We start from the raw sequence: 15796 nt of genomic DNA on the forward strand, positions 1-15796 counted from the left end.
ACCCACCACTTGGAGGACCTCATCTTCAAAACATCAATATACAAAAACTATATAGTCTATGAAGATTCATGTGTAGTTAATAAGTTGATCACCTTTAACCACTTTTGTCTGTCATTCATCTCGGAAATGTGGGAGGTTTGTTTGTGTGTAATGTGTGTATAGTAGTAGTAGTAGTAGTAGTAGTAGTAGTAGTAGTAGTAGTAGTAGTGGTAGTAATAGTAGTACTAGTACTAGTAGAAGCAGTAGTAGTAGTAGTAGTAGTAGTAGTAGTAGTAGTAGTAGTAGTAGTAGTAGTAGTAGCAGCAGTAGCAGCAGTAGCAGTAGCAGCAGCAGCAGCAGTAGCAGTAGCAGCAGTAGTAGCAGTAGCAGTAGTAGTAGTAGCAGTAGTAGTAGTAGTGGTAGTAGTAGTAGTAGTAGTAGTAGTAGTAGTAGCAGCAGCAGTAGTAGTAGCAGCAGTAGTAGTAGTAATAGCAACATCATCATCATCATCATCATCAGCAGCAGCAGCAGTAGTAGTAGTAGTAGTAGTAGTAGTAGTAGTAGTAGTAGTAGTAGTAGTAGTAGTAGTAGCAGTAGCAGTAGTAGTAACAGCAGCAGTAGCAGCAGTAGAATGAAACGTTTTAACATTTTGATCATAGAATAGCTAATAGTCATTCATTTTCGTCCCCAAACTCTCCCTCGTGACATCCACACGGCAGTTCAAGTGGCACCACAACTGAGGCCGCCTTGTGCTTGTGAGGGCCTGTTTGCTTGTTTGGTGCATAGTAAGTCATTTTAGGGACACTACTGAGAGAGAGAGAGAGAGAGAGAGAGAGAGAGAGAGAGAGAGAGAGAGAGAGAGAGATGAATGGAGGGAGTTGTTGTTAATTGCTTTATGAATCTAATGAATGAGTTGCATGGAATGACATTTAAATATGGAATCAGAATTAAGAGAGGCGATATGTAAGCAAATCCTGCCACTCAGGACACGCACAGGCTTGCTCGGGTAATCTCTGCGGCGAAGTCTGTGCTTAATGTTTACTGCACAGGTTAAGAGTTGTCCCTCACCGCAAGAGTTAACCAGTACTCTGTCATTCATCCCTTTCTTTGGTACACTCTGGATATCCCTGCCTACTTCTGTATTTCCATCTTCCTATGACCTCAACTCATTAAAAGGGAAGTTTCAAGACATTCATCCCAATCTGTCCATCCCTACAACGCAAGACTTAACAAATGCTCCCAGTCATTCATCCCTTTCTCTGGTACACTCTGGATTCTGGAACTCCCTGCCTGCTTCTGTATTTCTATCATGACCTGAACTCATGTAAGAGGGAGGTTTTAGGATATTTATATTTATCCCATTCTTTTAACAATCTCTCTCGATTCTGTACGGGGGACTAGTATCTCAGTGTGCCTATTTTTGCTTAATCGTTTTTGTTGCCATTGGCCAGTTTTCTCCTTTTACATAAAAAAAAAAAAAAAATGTTGAAAAAAATGTATGAGGCGTATTCACTTACCTGGCAGACTGTTCATTTTCGTCACTCTGTGGTGCGAGGCAGGATGAACATGCCACTGCAGGAAGCATCACACCAATCATACTGACCACAAGTGTCGGTGGTAGTGTCAGCTATATTATGAGCAATGTGACTGCTACGTCTTTTCCTTGAGTTTGTTAGTCATCTATACTCATCACTGACTAAAAAATGAGTGGTGGAGAAATTCAGATGTTTAAATACCAGTAGTTTTATTTACCTACAACAAATGCCCAGTAGATTAATTCAGTAATTAACTGTCATTAGCAGGTAAAGGGTCAAAAGATAAAGGTCAAGAAGTGAATATATAGAAACGATTGCATAACTCTCGTATATAGGGTGTTTGAAGACAGAAAGTAAGCAACACACTGCGGGGAAAGAAAACAGGCATGAAGGTTGAGTAGTGATGTTTGAGATGAAGGTGCTCTCGTGTCAAATGTTGACGAACTGCTACTGAAGGCTGTGAGTAAGACAGCGTGTCCCTCACCACTCAGGCAGTACTGGTGCAAGACCCATATTCCTAAGGACCTCTCACCACATTGCTATACTTCCAAAAGGCTCTAATGTAAGAGACACGTGTCTTTGATGTTTTTTAACGATTCTGGTGAGATGTTTAGACGATTTATAGATTATTACCACTAGAAACACTCTTGAGAAATTGGTTAATCATGTGTGTGGCTTTGGAAAATAGTGTTGGTCAGAGAGCAAAGTCATTCCGAATACTTGTCTTATACGAATAGAGGTGGGGCGGGACACTCAGGGGGTGGAGGGATGCAGTGAGGCTCGTCTCCCCAGTCTTGCAACCTTCAAGCCGTAACAAGGGTACTTTTATCGCTGGGTACGGAAGGAGTGGTGGTGGTGTATGGTGACGCTGGTTGCTCTTTGACTGTCCCGTCCGTCTTGTGGCTCAGAGGGAAAGCCTGGATAGAGATGCTGTGTTTTTCCCCATTAACTTATAGCACCTTTAGAGAACCATTTATTTATCTATTTCAGTTATCTATCTTTTGTAATTATTTTTTTGTGATGGCAGACAGCCTTAGTGGAAGTGTTTGTGCACGCGTGAAGGTTGCCGGCATTAATAATTATTCCTCCTTAGCCTTGTTTTATATGCCAGATGTTTTTTATTCACCTTACCATTTAGCGATCCCTCACGCCGATGTTCCAAACTATCAATAGTAAAACAATGATAGTATCTAATTATTAACGTTTAAGAGAAATCGTGGCAACAAATAACCAGTAACGATGTTTGAGGCAGTTCCATGAAGGACGATGCAGTGGCAACCTTCACACTTGTTATCCTTACTGATGATCTGCATGATGGTCGTCACTCTCTCTTAGGAAATTCAACAGCAGAGAAGCCGCGACAGCACCAACTCCTGACTTTCCTTTGATTTCAGACTCGGGCAAACCCTGTGTTGATCATTGCCTCAGAAGCTCAATTCCTTTATCCATCCACTCGACATTCGACAAGCGATGCGCGACCTTGAAATAGTTATTCACTTCTCAGTTAAGGAAGGTTGTAGCGTGTCTTAACCCCTTCAGTGCTATGATGCGTTTTCATATCCATTCAAAACATACGTGATAGTGAAAAGTCTGGCCATTAATCTTCTGACCTCCATAAACCCTTCCTAATGTAAATTAAATCGTCTAATCCCAAAAACTCATGGTAAAAATACGCCCCAGTACTGAAGGAGTTGAGGCGGTGGCTGGCATTCATTAGTGGCCATGGTGTTTATTGATACGCAGCAGCAAGTGAGGACTGTGCGGGTGTGGGCAGCGGTAAGAAGCTGCTTAACGTTATAATGGAGTCTTCATTCAACACAACAGTGCCTCTTAAGCCCATCGGTACTGAGACGCATTTTTACTTTGCGTTTCGAGTGTCATTAGATGATTTTATTGACATTACGAAGGGTGTATAGACATCAGAAGATTAATGGCCAAAGTCTCCACTATTTTAATGCCCACATAAGTTTCTGAAACTGTATAAAATCACCAAATAGTAAGCAGAATGAATAAGGAAACACGTCATGGTACTAAAGGGATTAATCTTGTTTTTCTCATTATATCTGTATTCTAAACTATTTTTTCTTTACTAAGCTTCCGTCTATCATTCCTTCCTTATCTATCCTTTCAGCCATTTCTGTTCAATACATTATTGTCTAAAGTTCTCTCTCTCTCTCTCTCTCTCTCTCTCTCTCTCTCTCTCTCTCTCTCTCCACACATACGTATTCAGTCACCACAGCATATTTCTCTCGCTCATATATTGATCTTCGAAACTGCCTCCCATTCCTTGCCTCACTCTCCACAACACGCATGCTGGCAGACTCAGCTATGCCGCAGGTTATGTTCCTCGTGCCTTCATCAATGGCAGGCGGGAAAGAGGACTTCCCCGGCCAAGGTTGCAGCCAAAACATACAGAGCGTGTGGCGATTAAATGAAACTTTCCCCTCGCATCCGGCAGTGTTTTTGTCTTGTGATTAAATGTTGCTATTCTGTGCCTTCAATTAGTGACTCAATGGGACTTTATGATGGTGTTTAGAGTTGAATACATGTTTTCCTGTGTCGCTTAAGATGTAAGTTTCAAGACATTTATCCTGCAAGGGGACTGGCAACTTAGTGGGGGTTTTTTCTTCGTTTTATGTTGTCCTTGACCAGTTTTCCCCTCTTACATAAGACAAAGAGTTGATTTGGCGGGTCCGCACAACAGGGAGAAGCATAACAACATGAACAGGATATGACCGCAGCAGCATCAACTCATATCATCGCCTTCATTACTTCTGACAGCTCCTTCACTCCATTCAGAAGTAACACCGGTTTTTAAAGGTGTTTTTTTTATAGATCTAGTGATTTCTGCATTAACCCCTTCAGTACCATGAATTTTGTGTACGATTAGACGATTTTATTTACAGTAGGAAGGGTGTATGGAAGTCAGAAGGTTAAAGGCCAGAGTCTTCACTACTCTAATCCCCGCATAAGTTTCTGAAGCTGTATAAAATCACCAAATAAGAAGTAGAATGAATATGAAAACGCGTCATGGTACTGAAGAGGTTAATGATTGGAGAAACACTTGAGAATTCGGTTAATTACCTCTGTAACCTTTGTAGTGAAAGAGGTAAGCGTTTCTGAATACTGTCCCTTTAAAGACTGGCGGACTGATACACGGCGAGAAGAGAATGGGGCAACTTTCCTATCAACTGGGCGAGCAAAAGCGTAGAATATACTTGTAATAGCTATTTATATTTACTTGTGTATGAATGTGGCTCAGAGTGAATGGAGGCTGGTGATGTTTTGTGTCTTTTTATGACGGGGAGAGCTACAGCAAGGGAGAAGGAAGGGTTTGGTTCAGTGAGTGGGTAACGTTGTGGTGCAGGGGATGGGGGGAAACGGCGAGGGAAGGATGAGGGGAAGGACAGGTAAGTGCAAAGGGTCACGAAAGGAAAACAATCTGATCACTGACTATCGACAAAGTTTCAGGAAAGGGGAAGGTAACTGCTTAGTGTTCCCCAACTCAACACAAAACAATTCTATTTCTTATGTCTCTCATGACCATATTCTGAAACACTTCTGCGCGGCACCTCCACCTTAATTAAGGGCCTCTACTTGAAGTGACACGAGTTTTTAAAGTTTTTTTTTCAATTTATTTCATTTATTTATTTGTTTATTCATTTATCTATTTTTATTTATTTATTGATTGATTTTTTTGTTCAAGTGACACATTAACAAGTCTTCTACGTTATCAATAGGAAAAAACACTCTTGAGATCTGGTGTGTTCATCTCGGTGGCCTTTAGAAATAGTCCTGATGAGAGAGCAAGGCGTTTCAGAATATGCAAGATTTCAAGCCCTGGTCTGATCACTACACAATCATAACCGTAACTCCACACCAGGTGCTGCACTATTCGCCCTGCCTCCTCAAGCAATCTTTTTGTTAACCTCTTGAGTACCATGACACGTTTTACTATTTATTCTGGTTACTATTTGGTGATTTTATACAACTTCAGAAACTTATGTGGGGATTAAAACATTGAAGACTTTAGCAATTTATCTTCTCACCTCCACAGACTCTTTCTAATGTGAATAAAATCGTCTAATTATAACCAAAACTCATGGTAAAAATACGTTCCAGTACTGAAGGGGTTAACATTTGATAGTCACACCCATTATTTTGAAACGCTTTTGCTCTCTTACTCACCCAGACTATGCACAAATAACTCTAGTTGAGGTTACACAGGTTTTTAAGGTCACTTTTACGTGTATAGTGACAGATTAACAAGATTTATATAGTACTTGCAAGGGAAACACTTTTGAAAACCATCCTGATCACCTTTATAGGCTTTGAAAATTGTCGTGATAGGAGAGCAAAATGTTTCAGAATACGCACTCAGAATTCTTGAAGTGTTGGTAGACTACAGTGCCTACGTTCAATGTATAGTATATCTGGCACCGGGTATGGACCACTCCGCTTTGGTGATCGTGTTATTTGTAAACTCCGACTGTATTGTAGAAAGAAACGAGTGATGCAAAGAGGCAGACAAGTAGAAAGGCAGAGACAGAGACAGACAGGCAAATAAGTAGGGAGATAGACGGACTAGTGCTATTTATTTCAGTCATGCAAATCACGCGTGCTTCATTCGAACAATCTTTCAAGACGGAAGTTTCAGGAAAGGTGATCAACCCTCAAATTTTTCTATGACTGACACTCTAAGCATGCCATTTTTCTTTATATATATCACACTTACCTCCTTCATTACTGTGACGCATTTCTACCTTGAGATTTGTGTACGATGAGGCTATTAATATTATTGACTTTCGGATCGATCTATGAAGGTCAGAAGGTTAATGGCCAGAGTCTTCACTATTTCAATACCCCATGTAAGTTTCTGAAGCTGTACAAAATCACCAGATAGTAAGCAGAATGAATATAGAAACGTGTCATGGTACTGAAGGGGTTAATATTAATTGCCATTACCCAGTGACCCTCTACCCTAAGGAATTAATAACAATGATAAATAGATGTCTGCGTTGTCTTCTTTCTTCCAAGCAACAGTATAATTTAGCCGTATCATCAGCTTCACTGATAACATTGCCACCTCATCTTGTGGCAATAACTTAGTATGCCTCTGGTGACGTGTTAGTGTGGCCTGGTGTGTCAATACATGTCCTGCGTATGTATGTATGTATGTGGTGATCTTCTGACTTTCCTTACAGAGTCTTGGTCATCCTCTTTCAGAGATTTCGGTGAAACTTTTGCTGTAACGTTTAGACATATCAAAAGCTTTCGATAGAGTCTGGCACAAAGCTTTGATTTCAAAACTGCCCTCCTACTGTTTCTATCCTTCTCTCTGCAACTTTATCTCAAGTTTCCTTTCCGACCGTTCTATTGCTGCTGTGGTAGACGGCCACTGTTCTTCTCCTAAATCTATTAATAGTGGTGTTCCTCAGGGTTCTGTCCTGTCACCCACTCTCTTTCTATTATTCATTAATGACCTTCTTAACCAAACTTCTTGCCCTATCCACTCCTACGCTGATGATACCACCTACATCTTTCCACGTCCTTTCAGAGACGACCAACCCTTCAGGAAGTCAACAGATCACGCAGGGACGCCACAGAACGCCTGACTTCCGATCTTTCTAAGATTTCCGATTGGGGCAGAGAATATCTAGTAGTTTTCAATGCCTCAAAACTCAATTCCTCCATCTATCAACTCGACACAACCTTCCAGACAACTATCCCTCTTCTTCAATGACACTCAACTGTCTCCCTCTTCCACACTGAATATCCTCGGTCTGTCCTTTACTCATAATCTTAACTGGAAACTTCACATCTCATCTCTTGCTAAAACAGCTTCTATGAAGTTAGGTGTTCTGAGGCGTCTCCGCCAGTTTTCTCGCCCTCCAACTGCTTACTCTGTATAAGGGCCTTATCCGTCCCTGTATGGAGTACTCTTCGCATGTTTGGGGGTTCCAGTCACACAGTTTTATTAGATAGGGTGGAATCAAAAGCTTTTCGTCTCATCAACTCTCCTCCTCTGACTAACTTTCTTTAGTATCTTTCTCACCGCCGAAATGTTGCATCCCTTTCTATCTTTTATCGCTATTTTCATGCTAACTGTTCTACTGATCTTGATAACTGCATGCCTCCCCTTCTCCTGCGGCCTCGCTGCACAAAGCTTTCTTCTTCCTCTTATCCCTATTCTATCCAACTCTTTAAAGCAAGAGTTAACCAGTACTCTCAATCATTCATACCTTTCACTGGTAAACTCTGGAACTCCCTCCCTGCATCTGTATTTCCGACTTCCTACGACTTGTCTTCTTTTAAGAGGGAGGTATCGAGGCATTTGCTCCCTAATTTTGGCTGACGCTTTTTTAATTTTGTAGAAAGCCAGCACTCAAGTGGGCCTTTTTTTTGTTTTCTTTTTTTTTTCCCTTGACTGGCCTTCTTTCCTACATAAGAGAAAATCTATGTATCTATGTATGCATGCATGTATCTTATGCATGCATGTATGTACTTATGCTGCTTGCTTCTCAATTCGACCGACACTAATGTAACGTATGCGAACTGAGCACGCACACACACACACACACTCTCTCTCTCTCTCTCTCTGTGTGTGTGTGTGTGTGTGTGTGTGTGTGTGTGTGTGTTAGGGGGTGGGATGGTACAAGCTAATGATTACTAAGAGGGCAGTAATGAGAGGGTGAGGCAGCTGCCACTCCTCCCTCCATCAAACAGACTCCCTGCAAGTGTTTCAGCTCATCTCAGACTCAAAACTTTATTTCAGAATCATGAGAGAGAGAGAGAGAGAGAGAGAGAGAGAGAGAGAGAGAGAGAGAGAGAGAGAGAGAGAGAGAGAGAGAGAGTGTGTGTGTGTGTGTGTGTGTGTGTTATTTTTCTCTTTAAAATTTTAGAAATCAGTACATCAGTTTATATATTTATTCATACACTTACTTTATCTATTTTTTCATTTATTTATCCTTATTTATTTATTTATTTATTTATTTACTTATTTATCTATCCAATCTTTTTTTTTTTTTTTTGGGTGGGAAAATATAACACAATAAGTTTTCTCTATTGGATCTATATTTTATCTATTTATTTAATTTCTTATTTTTATTAATTTGCTTAGTTATTCATTTATTCATTTATCTCTTTATTTTCGTTGGAGATGATAACACGATAAAAGTTTTCTCTATTGGATTTATATCTTATCTATTTATTTATTTGCCTATTTTTACTATCTTATTTATTGATTTATTTATCTAACATTATATATTTTTTTTCTGCGTGGGAGATTTTTAACACGATGAAAGTTTTCTCTGTTAGATTCATTCACGGTGGTTGTGTAGAGGAAGAATGAATAAATCACAGAGGTAAGAATGTCAATGCTGTCTGATTTCATTTTGTGGATATTTGAGGCTCTTTTGCAGAAGTTTTGATGCATGTGAAACGAAAACAAGAATCCAGTGTTATGAATCCTGCAACAATAAATAAAGAGGTGAAAACGATAACAGGGATGTTTTTCGCTTATTTTTGTAAAGAGGAAGCTGTAATACATTCTGAGTGTGTTTAGACAATGTTTACGCCGCGAGGAATGGTGATTCGTCTTTCCTGTTCTTCAGCTTATTTCAAACTCCATTTATGTCACTCTCTGGTAAACTCTGAAACTCCCTCCCTACCTGCTTCTGTATTTCAGTTTCCTATGACTTGATTTTATTTAATAGGGAAGATTCAAGACATATATCTCTCTCTCTTTTGGCTAAAACTTTCGGACCTGCAAGGGGACTGGTGACTAAGTGGGCCTTTTCTTGTATATTTTTGTTACTCTTAGCCAACTTTCCCCTCTTATATAAAAGAATCACGGTGTTTTTTTTTTTTTTATCTAAGAGGGATTCTAACCTAACCTAACCTAACCTAACCAAGAGCAACAACAAGAAAGGTTAACTGATGAGTAATTGATTTAGAAGTTCAATAAAATCTGAAGTTCTAGAGAAACGTCGGCGCGTCAGAAACCAAGCCGTGGTGGACATCAGCATGAGAGCCAGACACATGAATGGTCGAGCAGCGTGCCGTGTGCATGCAGCCGCGGCTCAGGCGAGGTGGTGAGGCTTCCATCTTCGGCTCATTATCTCATCACTATTCACTATTGACTATCTTTGTCAGAGTCTGGTGTTTCCCTTCCTCTCCCCTCCGCTCTCCCAACCATTCCCTCCTAAAGTAGCCTCATCAGTTTTCTTTGGCAGCGTTTTTTTTTTTTTTTTTAATGGAAGTGGGAAAACTGGTGACTGGTAACAAAAATTATTAAACAAAAAGGTCCACTTAGAATGCCAGTCTCCTAACAGTGCAGAAAGAGTTAGCTAAAAGCATATAATAATTATTTATGGCCGCCGTGGTACAGTGGAATCATGCGCACTTTGGGGTCCGAGGGGTCTCCAAGCGCACGGGTTCGAATCCTGTACAGTGTACAGGGGAGAGAGGAGAGGGCAGCGTGTCACTGGTGGAGGCGATCCCAGTAGGTGTTGTGGCTTGCAAGTTTGCAAAGAATCGCAGCTTGCGTTGTTCTCTACTTAGAAAATCGTTCATTACATTTATTTATTTTTTCTTTTTATTGATATCATGTGGGCTTTTCACGGGAATTTCTGGGCTAAAGGGGGTACTTTTTTGGGGTACCTCCTATCTCAAAGCCCACCCGCTAGGATACCGTTGCCCCGAGTGAGGAAGCCCATCCTACATTCGGACCGTGGACACTGTCCACGGTCCGAATGTAGGATGGGCTTCTCACTGGGGCAACGGTATCAGCGGGTGAGCATAGAGGTACCCAAAAGTACCCCTTTAGCCCAGAAATTCCCGTGAAAAGCCCACATGATATCAATAAAAAGAAAAAATAAATAAATGTAATGAACGATTTTCTAAGTAGAGAACAACGCAAGCTGCGATTCTTTGCAAACTTGCAAGCCACAACACCTACTGGGATCGCCTCCACCAGTGACACGCTGCCCTCTCCTCTCTCCCCCACCCCTCCTCCCCTGCCACTCTAGGACGTCATAGAAACACTGACACACCGATCTGAAGGCGAGCTTAACCCCTTCAGTACTGAGACTCATTTTTATCTTGATTTTTGGGTATGATTAGACGATTTTATTTACATTATAAATGGTCTGGGGGGTGTCAGATGATTAATGGTCAGGATTTTCACTATTTTCATCCCCCCACATAATTTTCTGAAGCTGTGTAAAATCACCATATAGTAAGCAGAATGAATATAAAAACGCGTCATGGTACTGAAGAGGTTCATTAAGTTTGTGACATGAAAACATTGATTGGTAAGTACGGAAGTGATGCAGTGGTCTTGTCAACATGCACGTGATCACCAGCGAAGCGGTTAGGTACATTTAACGCAACCAATAATGACTTCCCATCCCCGACTAAAAAAAAAAAAGAAAAAAGAAAACTGATAGAAATAAAAATGATGGTAATAATGCAATGCCCATACACCGTTCACATGATTCTGCACCTTTTCCGACATTTCAGTACTGTTTAACTAAAGGTGTCACGAAAAAGAAACATGCAGTCATGTGATGTGCCTACGTAAGTAAGTGAGTATATATAGATGAGTATGTAAATATGTATGTATGTCGCAAAAAGGGGTTATTATGCAAATAGATCTGTATGTACACACACACACACACACACACACACACACACACACAAACTAGAAAAGAGAAAAGCAAATAAGCAAACAAACTAATAAACAACTTACCTGAAAAATGTCCATGATGAATCCTCTCTCTCTCTCTCTCTCTCTCTCTCTCTCTCTCTCTCTCTCTCTCTCTCTTTCTCTGAAGGACAGGCCAGTGGAGTGCGCCGCTCTGTGTGTGGCGCTGTTCTGAAGTGAATTTTTGGTTGCACTCTCTTTATATAACAGTCAACGATATCATGAGGGAAATTTTAGTGTGTGTGTGTGTGTGTGTGTGTGTGTGTGTGTGTGTGTGTGTGTGTGTGTGTGTGTGTGTGTGTGTGTGTGTGATAATTTCTTTTACTTGTTTTATTTACCCTTGACTCTTGAGCGTTATTTAAGAAGTTATTCAGTTACTGGATTTATTGTTATTGCTGTTGTTGTTGTTTTAGTTTTGGTGATGGTGGTGTTATATATATATATATATATATATATATATATATATATATATATATATATATATATATATATATATATATATATATATATATATATATATATATATATATATATATATATATATATATATATATATATATATATCGTATTACAATGGGCAATAAACCAGGTAGAATAAAAATAAAGAATAAGAAATTATGGAGAAGAAGGTTTCCATTTACTATGCGAACCGTAATGGGGACATGCTGAAGCACGACGGTGGACGTTACAATGCTTATATCAAGGCTGCCACAGTACCAACACCGCTGAAATATTAGTAAGAAAAGATTACCTATATTAATAATAATAATGATGATAATGATGACGATGATGATAATGATAACAATAATAATAATGATAAAAAAATAATAATAATAATTATTATAATAATAATAATAATAATAATAATAATAATAATAATAATAATAATAGTAATAAAAATTATAATAGTAATATTATTATTAATAATAATGATAATAATAATAATAATAATAATAACAACAATAATAGTAATAATAATAATAATAATAATAATAATAATAATAATAATAATAATAATAACAATAATGATGATAACACTACCACCACCACTAAATAAAACAACACCAACAGCAATAACAACAAATCCAGTAACTTAATGTATTCATAGATAACACGCAAGGGTAAATCAAATAAGTAAAAAGAAAGTATCACACACACACACACACACACACACACACACACACACACACACACACACACACACACACACACACACACACACACACACACACACACACACACACACACACTAAAATCTCCTCGATGATACAGCTGACTGTTAAATAAAGAGAGTACATTCCCCCACCCAGAATTCCCTCACCCCAACAAAAAATGTAAATATACATACCTATATATATATATATATATATATATATATATATATATATATATATATATATATATATATATATATATATATATATATATATATATATATTCTTTGTATGTAAGAGGGGCACTAATCAAGAACAACAATATCTTCAGAGAAGAAGGAAAAAAAAAAAAAAAAAAAGCGTTACAGTGCCAAATCCTGTGGCGAGGTTTCAAGCAGGTGATCCAAATGTTGACCCTGCATAGCTGCCCTCCTGAACCCGCCACCTCCATACCAGCCACACTACTCTCAACCATTCATCCCTCTCTCTCTGCTAAACTCGGGAACTCAACGCCTGCTTCTGTATTTCCTCCTTCCTATAACTTGAACTCTTTCCAGAGGGAGGCTTCACAACACTCCTTTTGACCTTTCTGTCGGAGCTGGCACCTCACTGGGTCCTTTTTTTTCCCCGTTCCTTGTGTTGCTCTTGGACTGTGCCTTCTTACATAAAAAAAAGAAAAAAATAGAAAAACAATCATCCCATACTGCAGCCTCGATGTACAGGATTTGCCTTCCACTCTCTTCTCTATTCTGTCCACCTCTCTAATGAAAGAGTTAACCAGCACCTTCACTCTTATGTCTCCTTTTCCTACCACCTGATCTTGTGTATGATGCCCGAGGCTCCTTCAAAGCTGAACTCCTCTTCTTTGCATATTTTTTTTTTTTTTTAGTAGACACTTAAATGACCTTTGATTTATTGTTATTATTTATATGCATTTGTTATTTAACTTTAATTTGTTTCTTCCTCTGTCTGTCTCCCTTGTGCATAAAAAAGTAAAAATAGTAGTAGTAGTAGTAGTAGTAGTAGTAGTAGTAGTAGTAGTTGTTGTTGTTGTTGTTGTTGTTGTTGTTGTTGTTGTTGTTGTTGTTGTTGTTGTTGTTGTTGTTATCGTTGCCGTTATTGTTACTTTTGCAGATGCTGCTGTTGTTGATAGTAGTGATAGTATATTTGATAATAATGACAGTGATCGTAGCGATTATTTATACGAACTTTGCAATCCGTATAACAAGATCACACACACACACACACACACACACACACACACACACACACACACACACACACACACACACACACACACACACACACACACACACACACACACACAAGCTGCTTCGTGATTGGTCAGAGGAGATGGGATGAGACGAGGAAGGTCGAATGGGGAGAGCGGAATTGGGAGTCGAGGCTTTGAGGAGAGTTGGAAGGAGGAGGAGGAGGAGGAGGAGGAGGAGGAGGAGGAGGAGGAGGAGGAGGAGGAGGAGGAGGAGGAGGAGGAAGAGGATGAGGAGGTGGGGCAAAATCTACAGCCAGACACTTATACTCTGTGGACCATTGTTGAGAGAGAGAGAGAGAGAGAGAGAGAGAGAGAGAGAGAGAGAGAGACAAAGTTGTTTTTTATGAGTCTTTTTTGTATTAATAAGAAAAGAGAACGTAAGGGAAATGATCGAATAATGAACGTTATGGAAGTAGGTTGTAGGAAAACAGGCAGATTTAAATTATAATACATGAGGTACATACTTTTACGATTCTACGTGTCACGGGAAGAAAGAAGGGAATGTGGCAATTGAGGAGAGAGAGAGAGAGAGAGAGAGAGAGAGAGAGAGAGAGAGAGAGAGAGAGAGAGAGAGAGAGAGAATGTTCAATGAAAGAAGAGGACGAAGAGAAGAGAAAGGATGAGGAGGAAAAAAAGAAAGAAGAAAGAAGAATTGAGGAATAATGAGGAGAAAAACAGAAGTAGAGGAAGGATAGTTGAAACAGAGAGAGAGAGAGAGAGAGAGAGATGGGAAGGCTTAAGAAAATTGAGTGACGTGGAGAAGAGAAGGAAAGGAGATGATCTAATTTTCGCATTTTATTACGTCTTACTTTGGTACGTTAACCTGCACAGGGTCCGGAGGGCATCGTGGGGCAGGCTGCGGAATGGGTCATAGGTTGGGGCCTGCTGGGAGAAAGAAATGTTAGGTGGTAACTTTTTGGAATCACTCTTTTACCAAACAATCAACATTATTCATTCATTTCACTTTTTTTTTCTTTATGGGACAAGTAGTGCAATCAAATACAAATACTGTACTACGGTCACAACACGTAAATTTAATCCCTTCAGTACTGGGATGCATTGTTACCTTGAGTTTGGGCATGATTAGACGGTTTTATTGACATTAGGAAGGGTCTATGGACATCAGAAGGTTGATTTTCTGAAGCTGAGTAAAATCACCATATAGTAACCAGAAGGTATATGGAATCGCGTCATGGTACAGAAGGGGTTAAGGTGACCGAGGAGACTATAGCCCCGGTCCTTGCTTCTTCCTGTAATGCAGTGGCCCTCTTAGCTCTCCTTGCATCAAGAGAAAATTATACGTGTTTTAAATGAAGAGTATAAGTATGTTTTATGAAAATTGCTACTGTGAAAGAAATAAACATATACGGTATATCTTTACTAATTCACGCCTTAATGATCAGAAATTTTGCGGAGATTTAGTGGGAATAAAATTTGTTTATCGTCTGAACAATAATAGTATTGGGAAGCCTCACCTTTGTGAAGGAGATACCTCTGGCTCAGTCAGTCATTCGTGTTTCATTGCAGATAAGGCAAAAGATAATACCAAGTAGAAAACCAATTGCTGTGGCAGTAGTAGTAGTAGTAGTAGTAGTAGTAGTAGTAGTAGTAGTAGTAGTAGTAGTAGTAGTAGTACGTAGTAGTAAGGGATTTAATTAAGGACAGAAAGAAATGTTCACAATGATAAACAGAACAGATAAAAAGACCATTGAACTATTCTTCACACAAGAAGCAGGCAGCACCAATAGGTTTGGATTTTCAGACCAAAAGACTCAAAATCAAGACAGAAGTCCTTTGAACAAAGAGCTGAGTCCTAGTATCATCATGCACGCAGGCTTTACTCACCAGTGTGTCACAAAGAAACAATATAATCCAGTTCTTGGTGGCAAAATGTGCCACTTCCTTCCTTGCATGTTCTTCTGTACCATCAGTGGGAAAAACATAGCTGAGAATCAAGCTAATCATTTAATCATCTTTGTATCCTTTGAAAATTGTCTCTGTGGGAGAACAAAATGCTTCCTGACACAGGCTAAACTCAGGATTTTACCTACATTTTACTTGCATTACCAGGAAGGTGTGTGTGTGTGTGTGTGTGTGTGTGTGTGTGTGTGTGTGTGTGTGTGTGTGTGTGTGTGTGTGTGTGTGTGTG

At 39.4% G+C, this 15796-nt stretch overlaps 1 protein-coding gene and 1 long non-coding RNA gene across 3 annotated transcripts in view; both read right to left on the reverse strand.

The window, feature by feature from the left end:
* The window catches only part of LOC123511571 (kynureninase-like), a 28119-nt gene extending 16739 nt beyond the window's left edge, over window positions 1-11380 (reverse strand). The window contains exon 1 of one of the 2 annotated variants that reach the window (XM_045267584.1): window positions 11266-11380. In XM_045267584.1, the coding sequence (XP_045123519.1) occupies window positions 11266-11280 (15 nt within the window). In that variant the 5' untranslated portion in view covers window positions 11281-11380. The remainder of the gene's footprint in view (window positions 1-11265) is intronic. The other variant, XM_045267585.1, reaches the window with a different exon arrangement.
* A 455-nt stretch (window positions 11381-11835) lies between these two features.
* Window positions 11836-14694, reverse strand: LOC123511692. The gene is made up of 2 exons (XR_006676916.1): window positions 14457-14694; window positions 11836-11945 (listed from the first exon to the last, which is right to left on the reverse strand). It is a non-coding gene; the product is annotated as an uncharacterized LOC123511692 (long non-coding RNA).
* Between the last annotated feature and the right edge of the window lie 1102 nt (window positions 14695-15796).

Source organism: Portunus trituberculatus, chromosome 31 (assembly GCF_017591435.1).
Source record: "Portunus trituberculatus isolate SZX2019 chromosome 31, ASM1759143v1, whole genome shotgun sequence".
NCBI classification, from domain to species: domain Eukaryota; kingdom Metazoa; phylum Arthropoda; class Malacostraca; order Decapoda; family Portunidae; genus Portunus; species Portunus trituberculatus.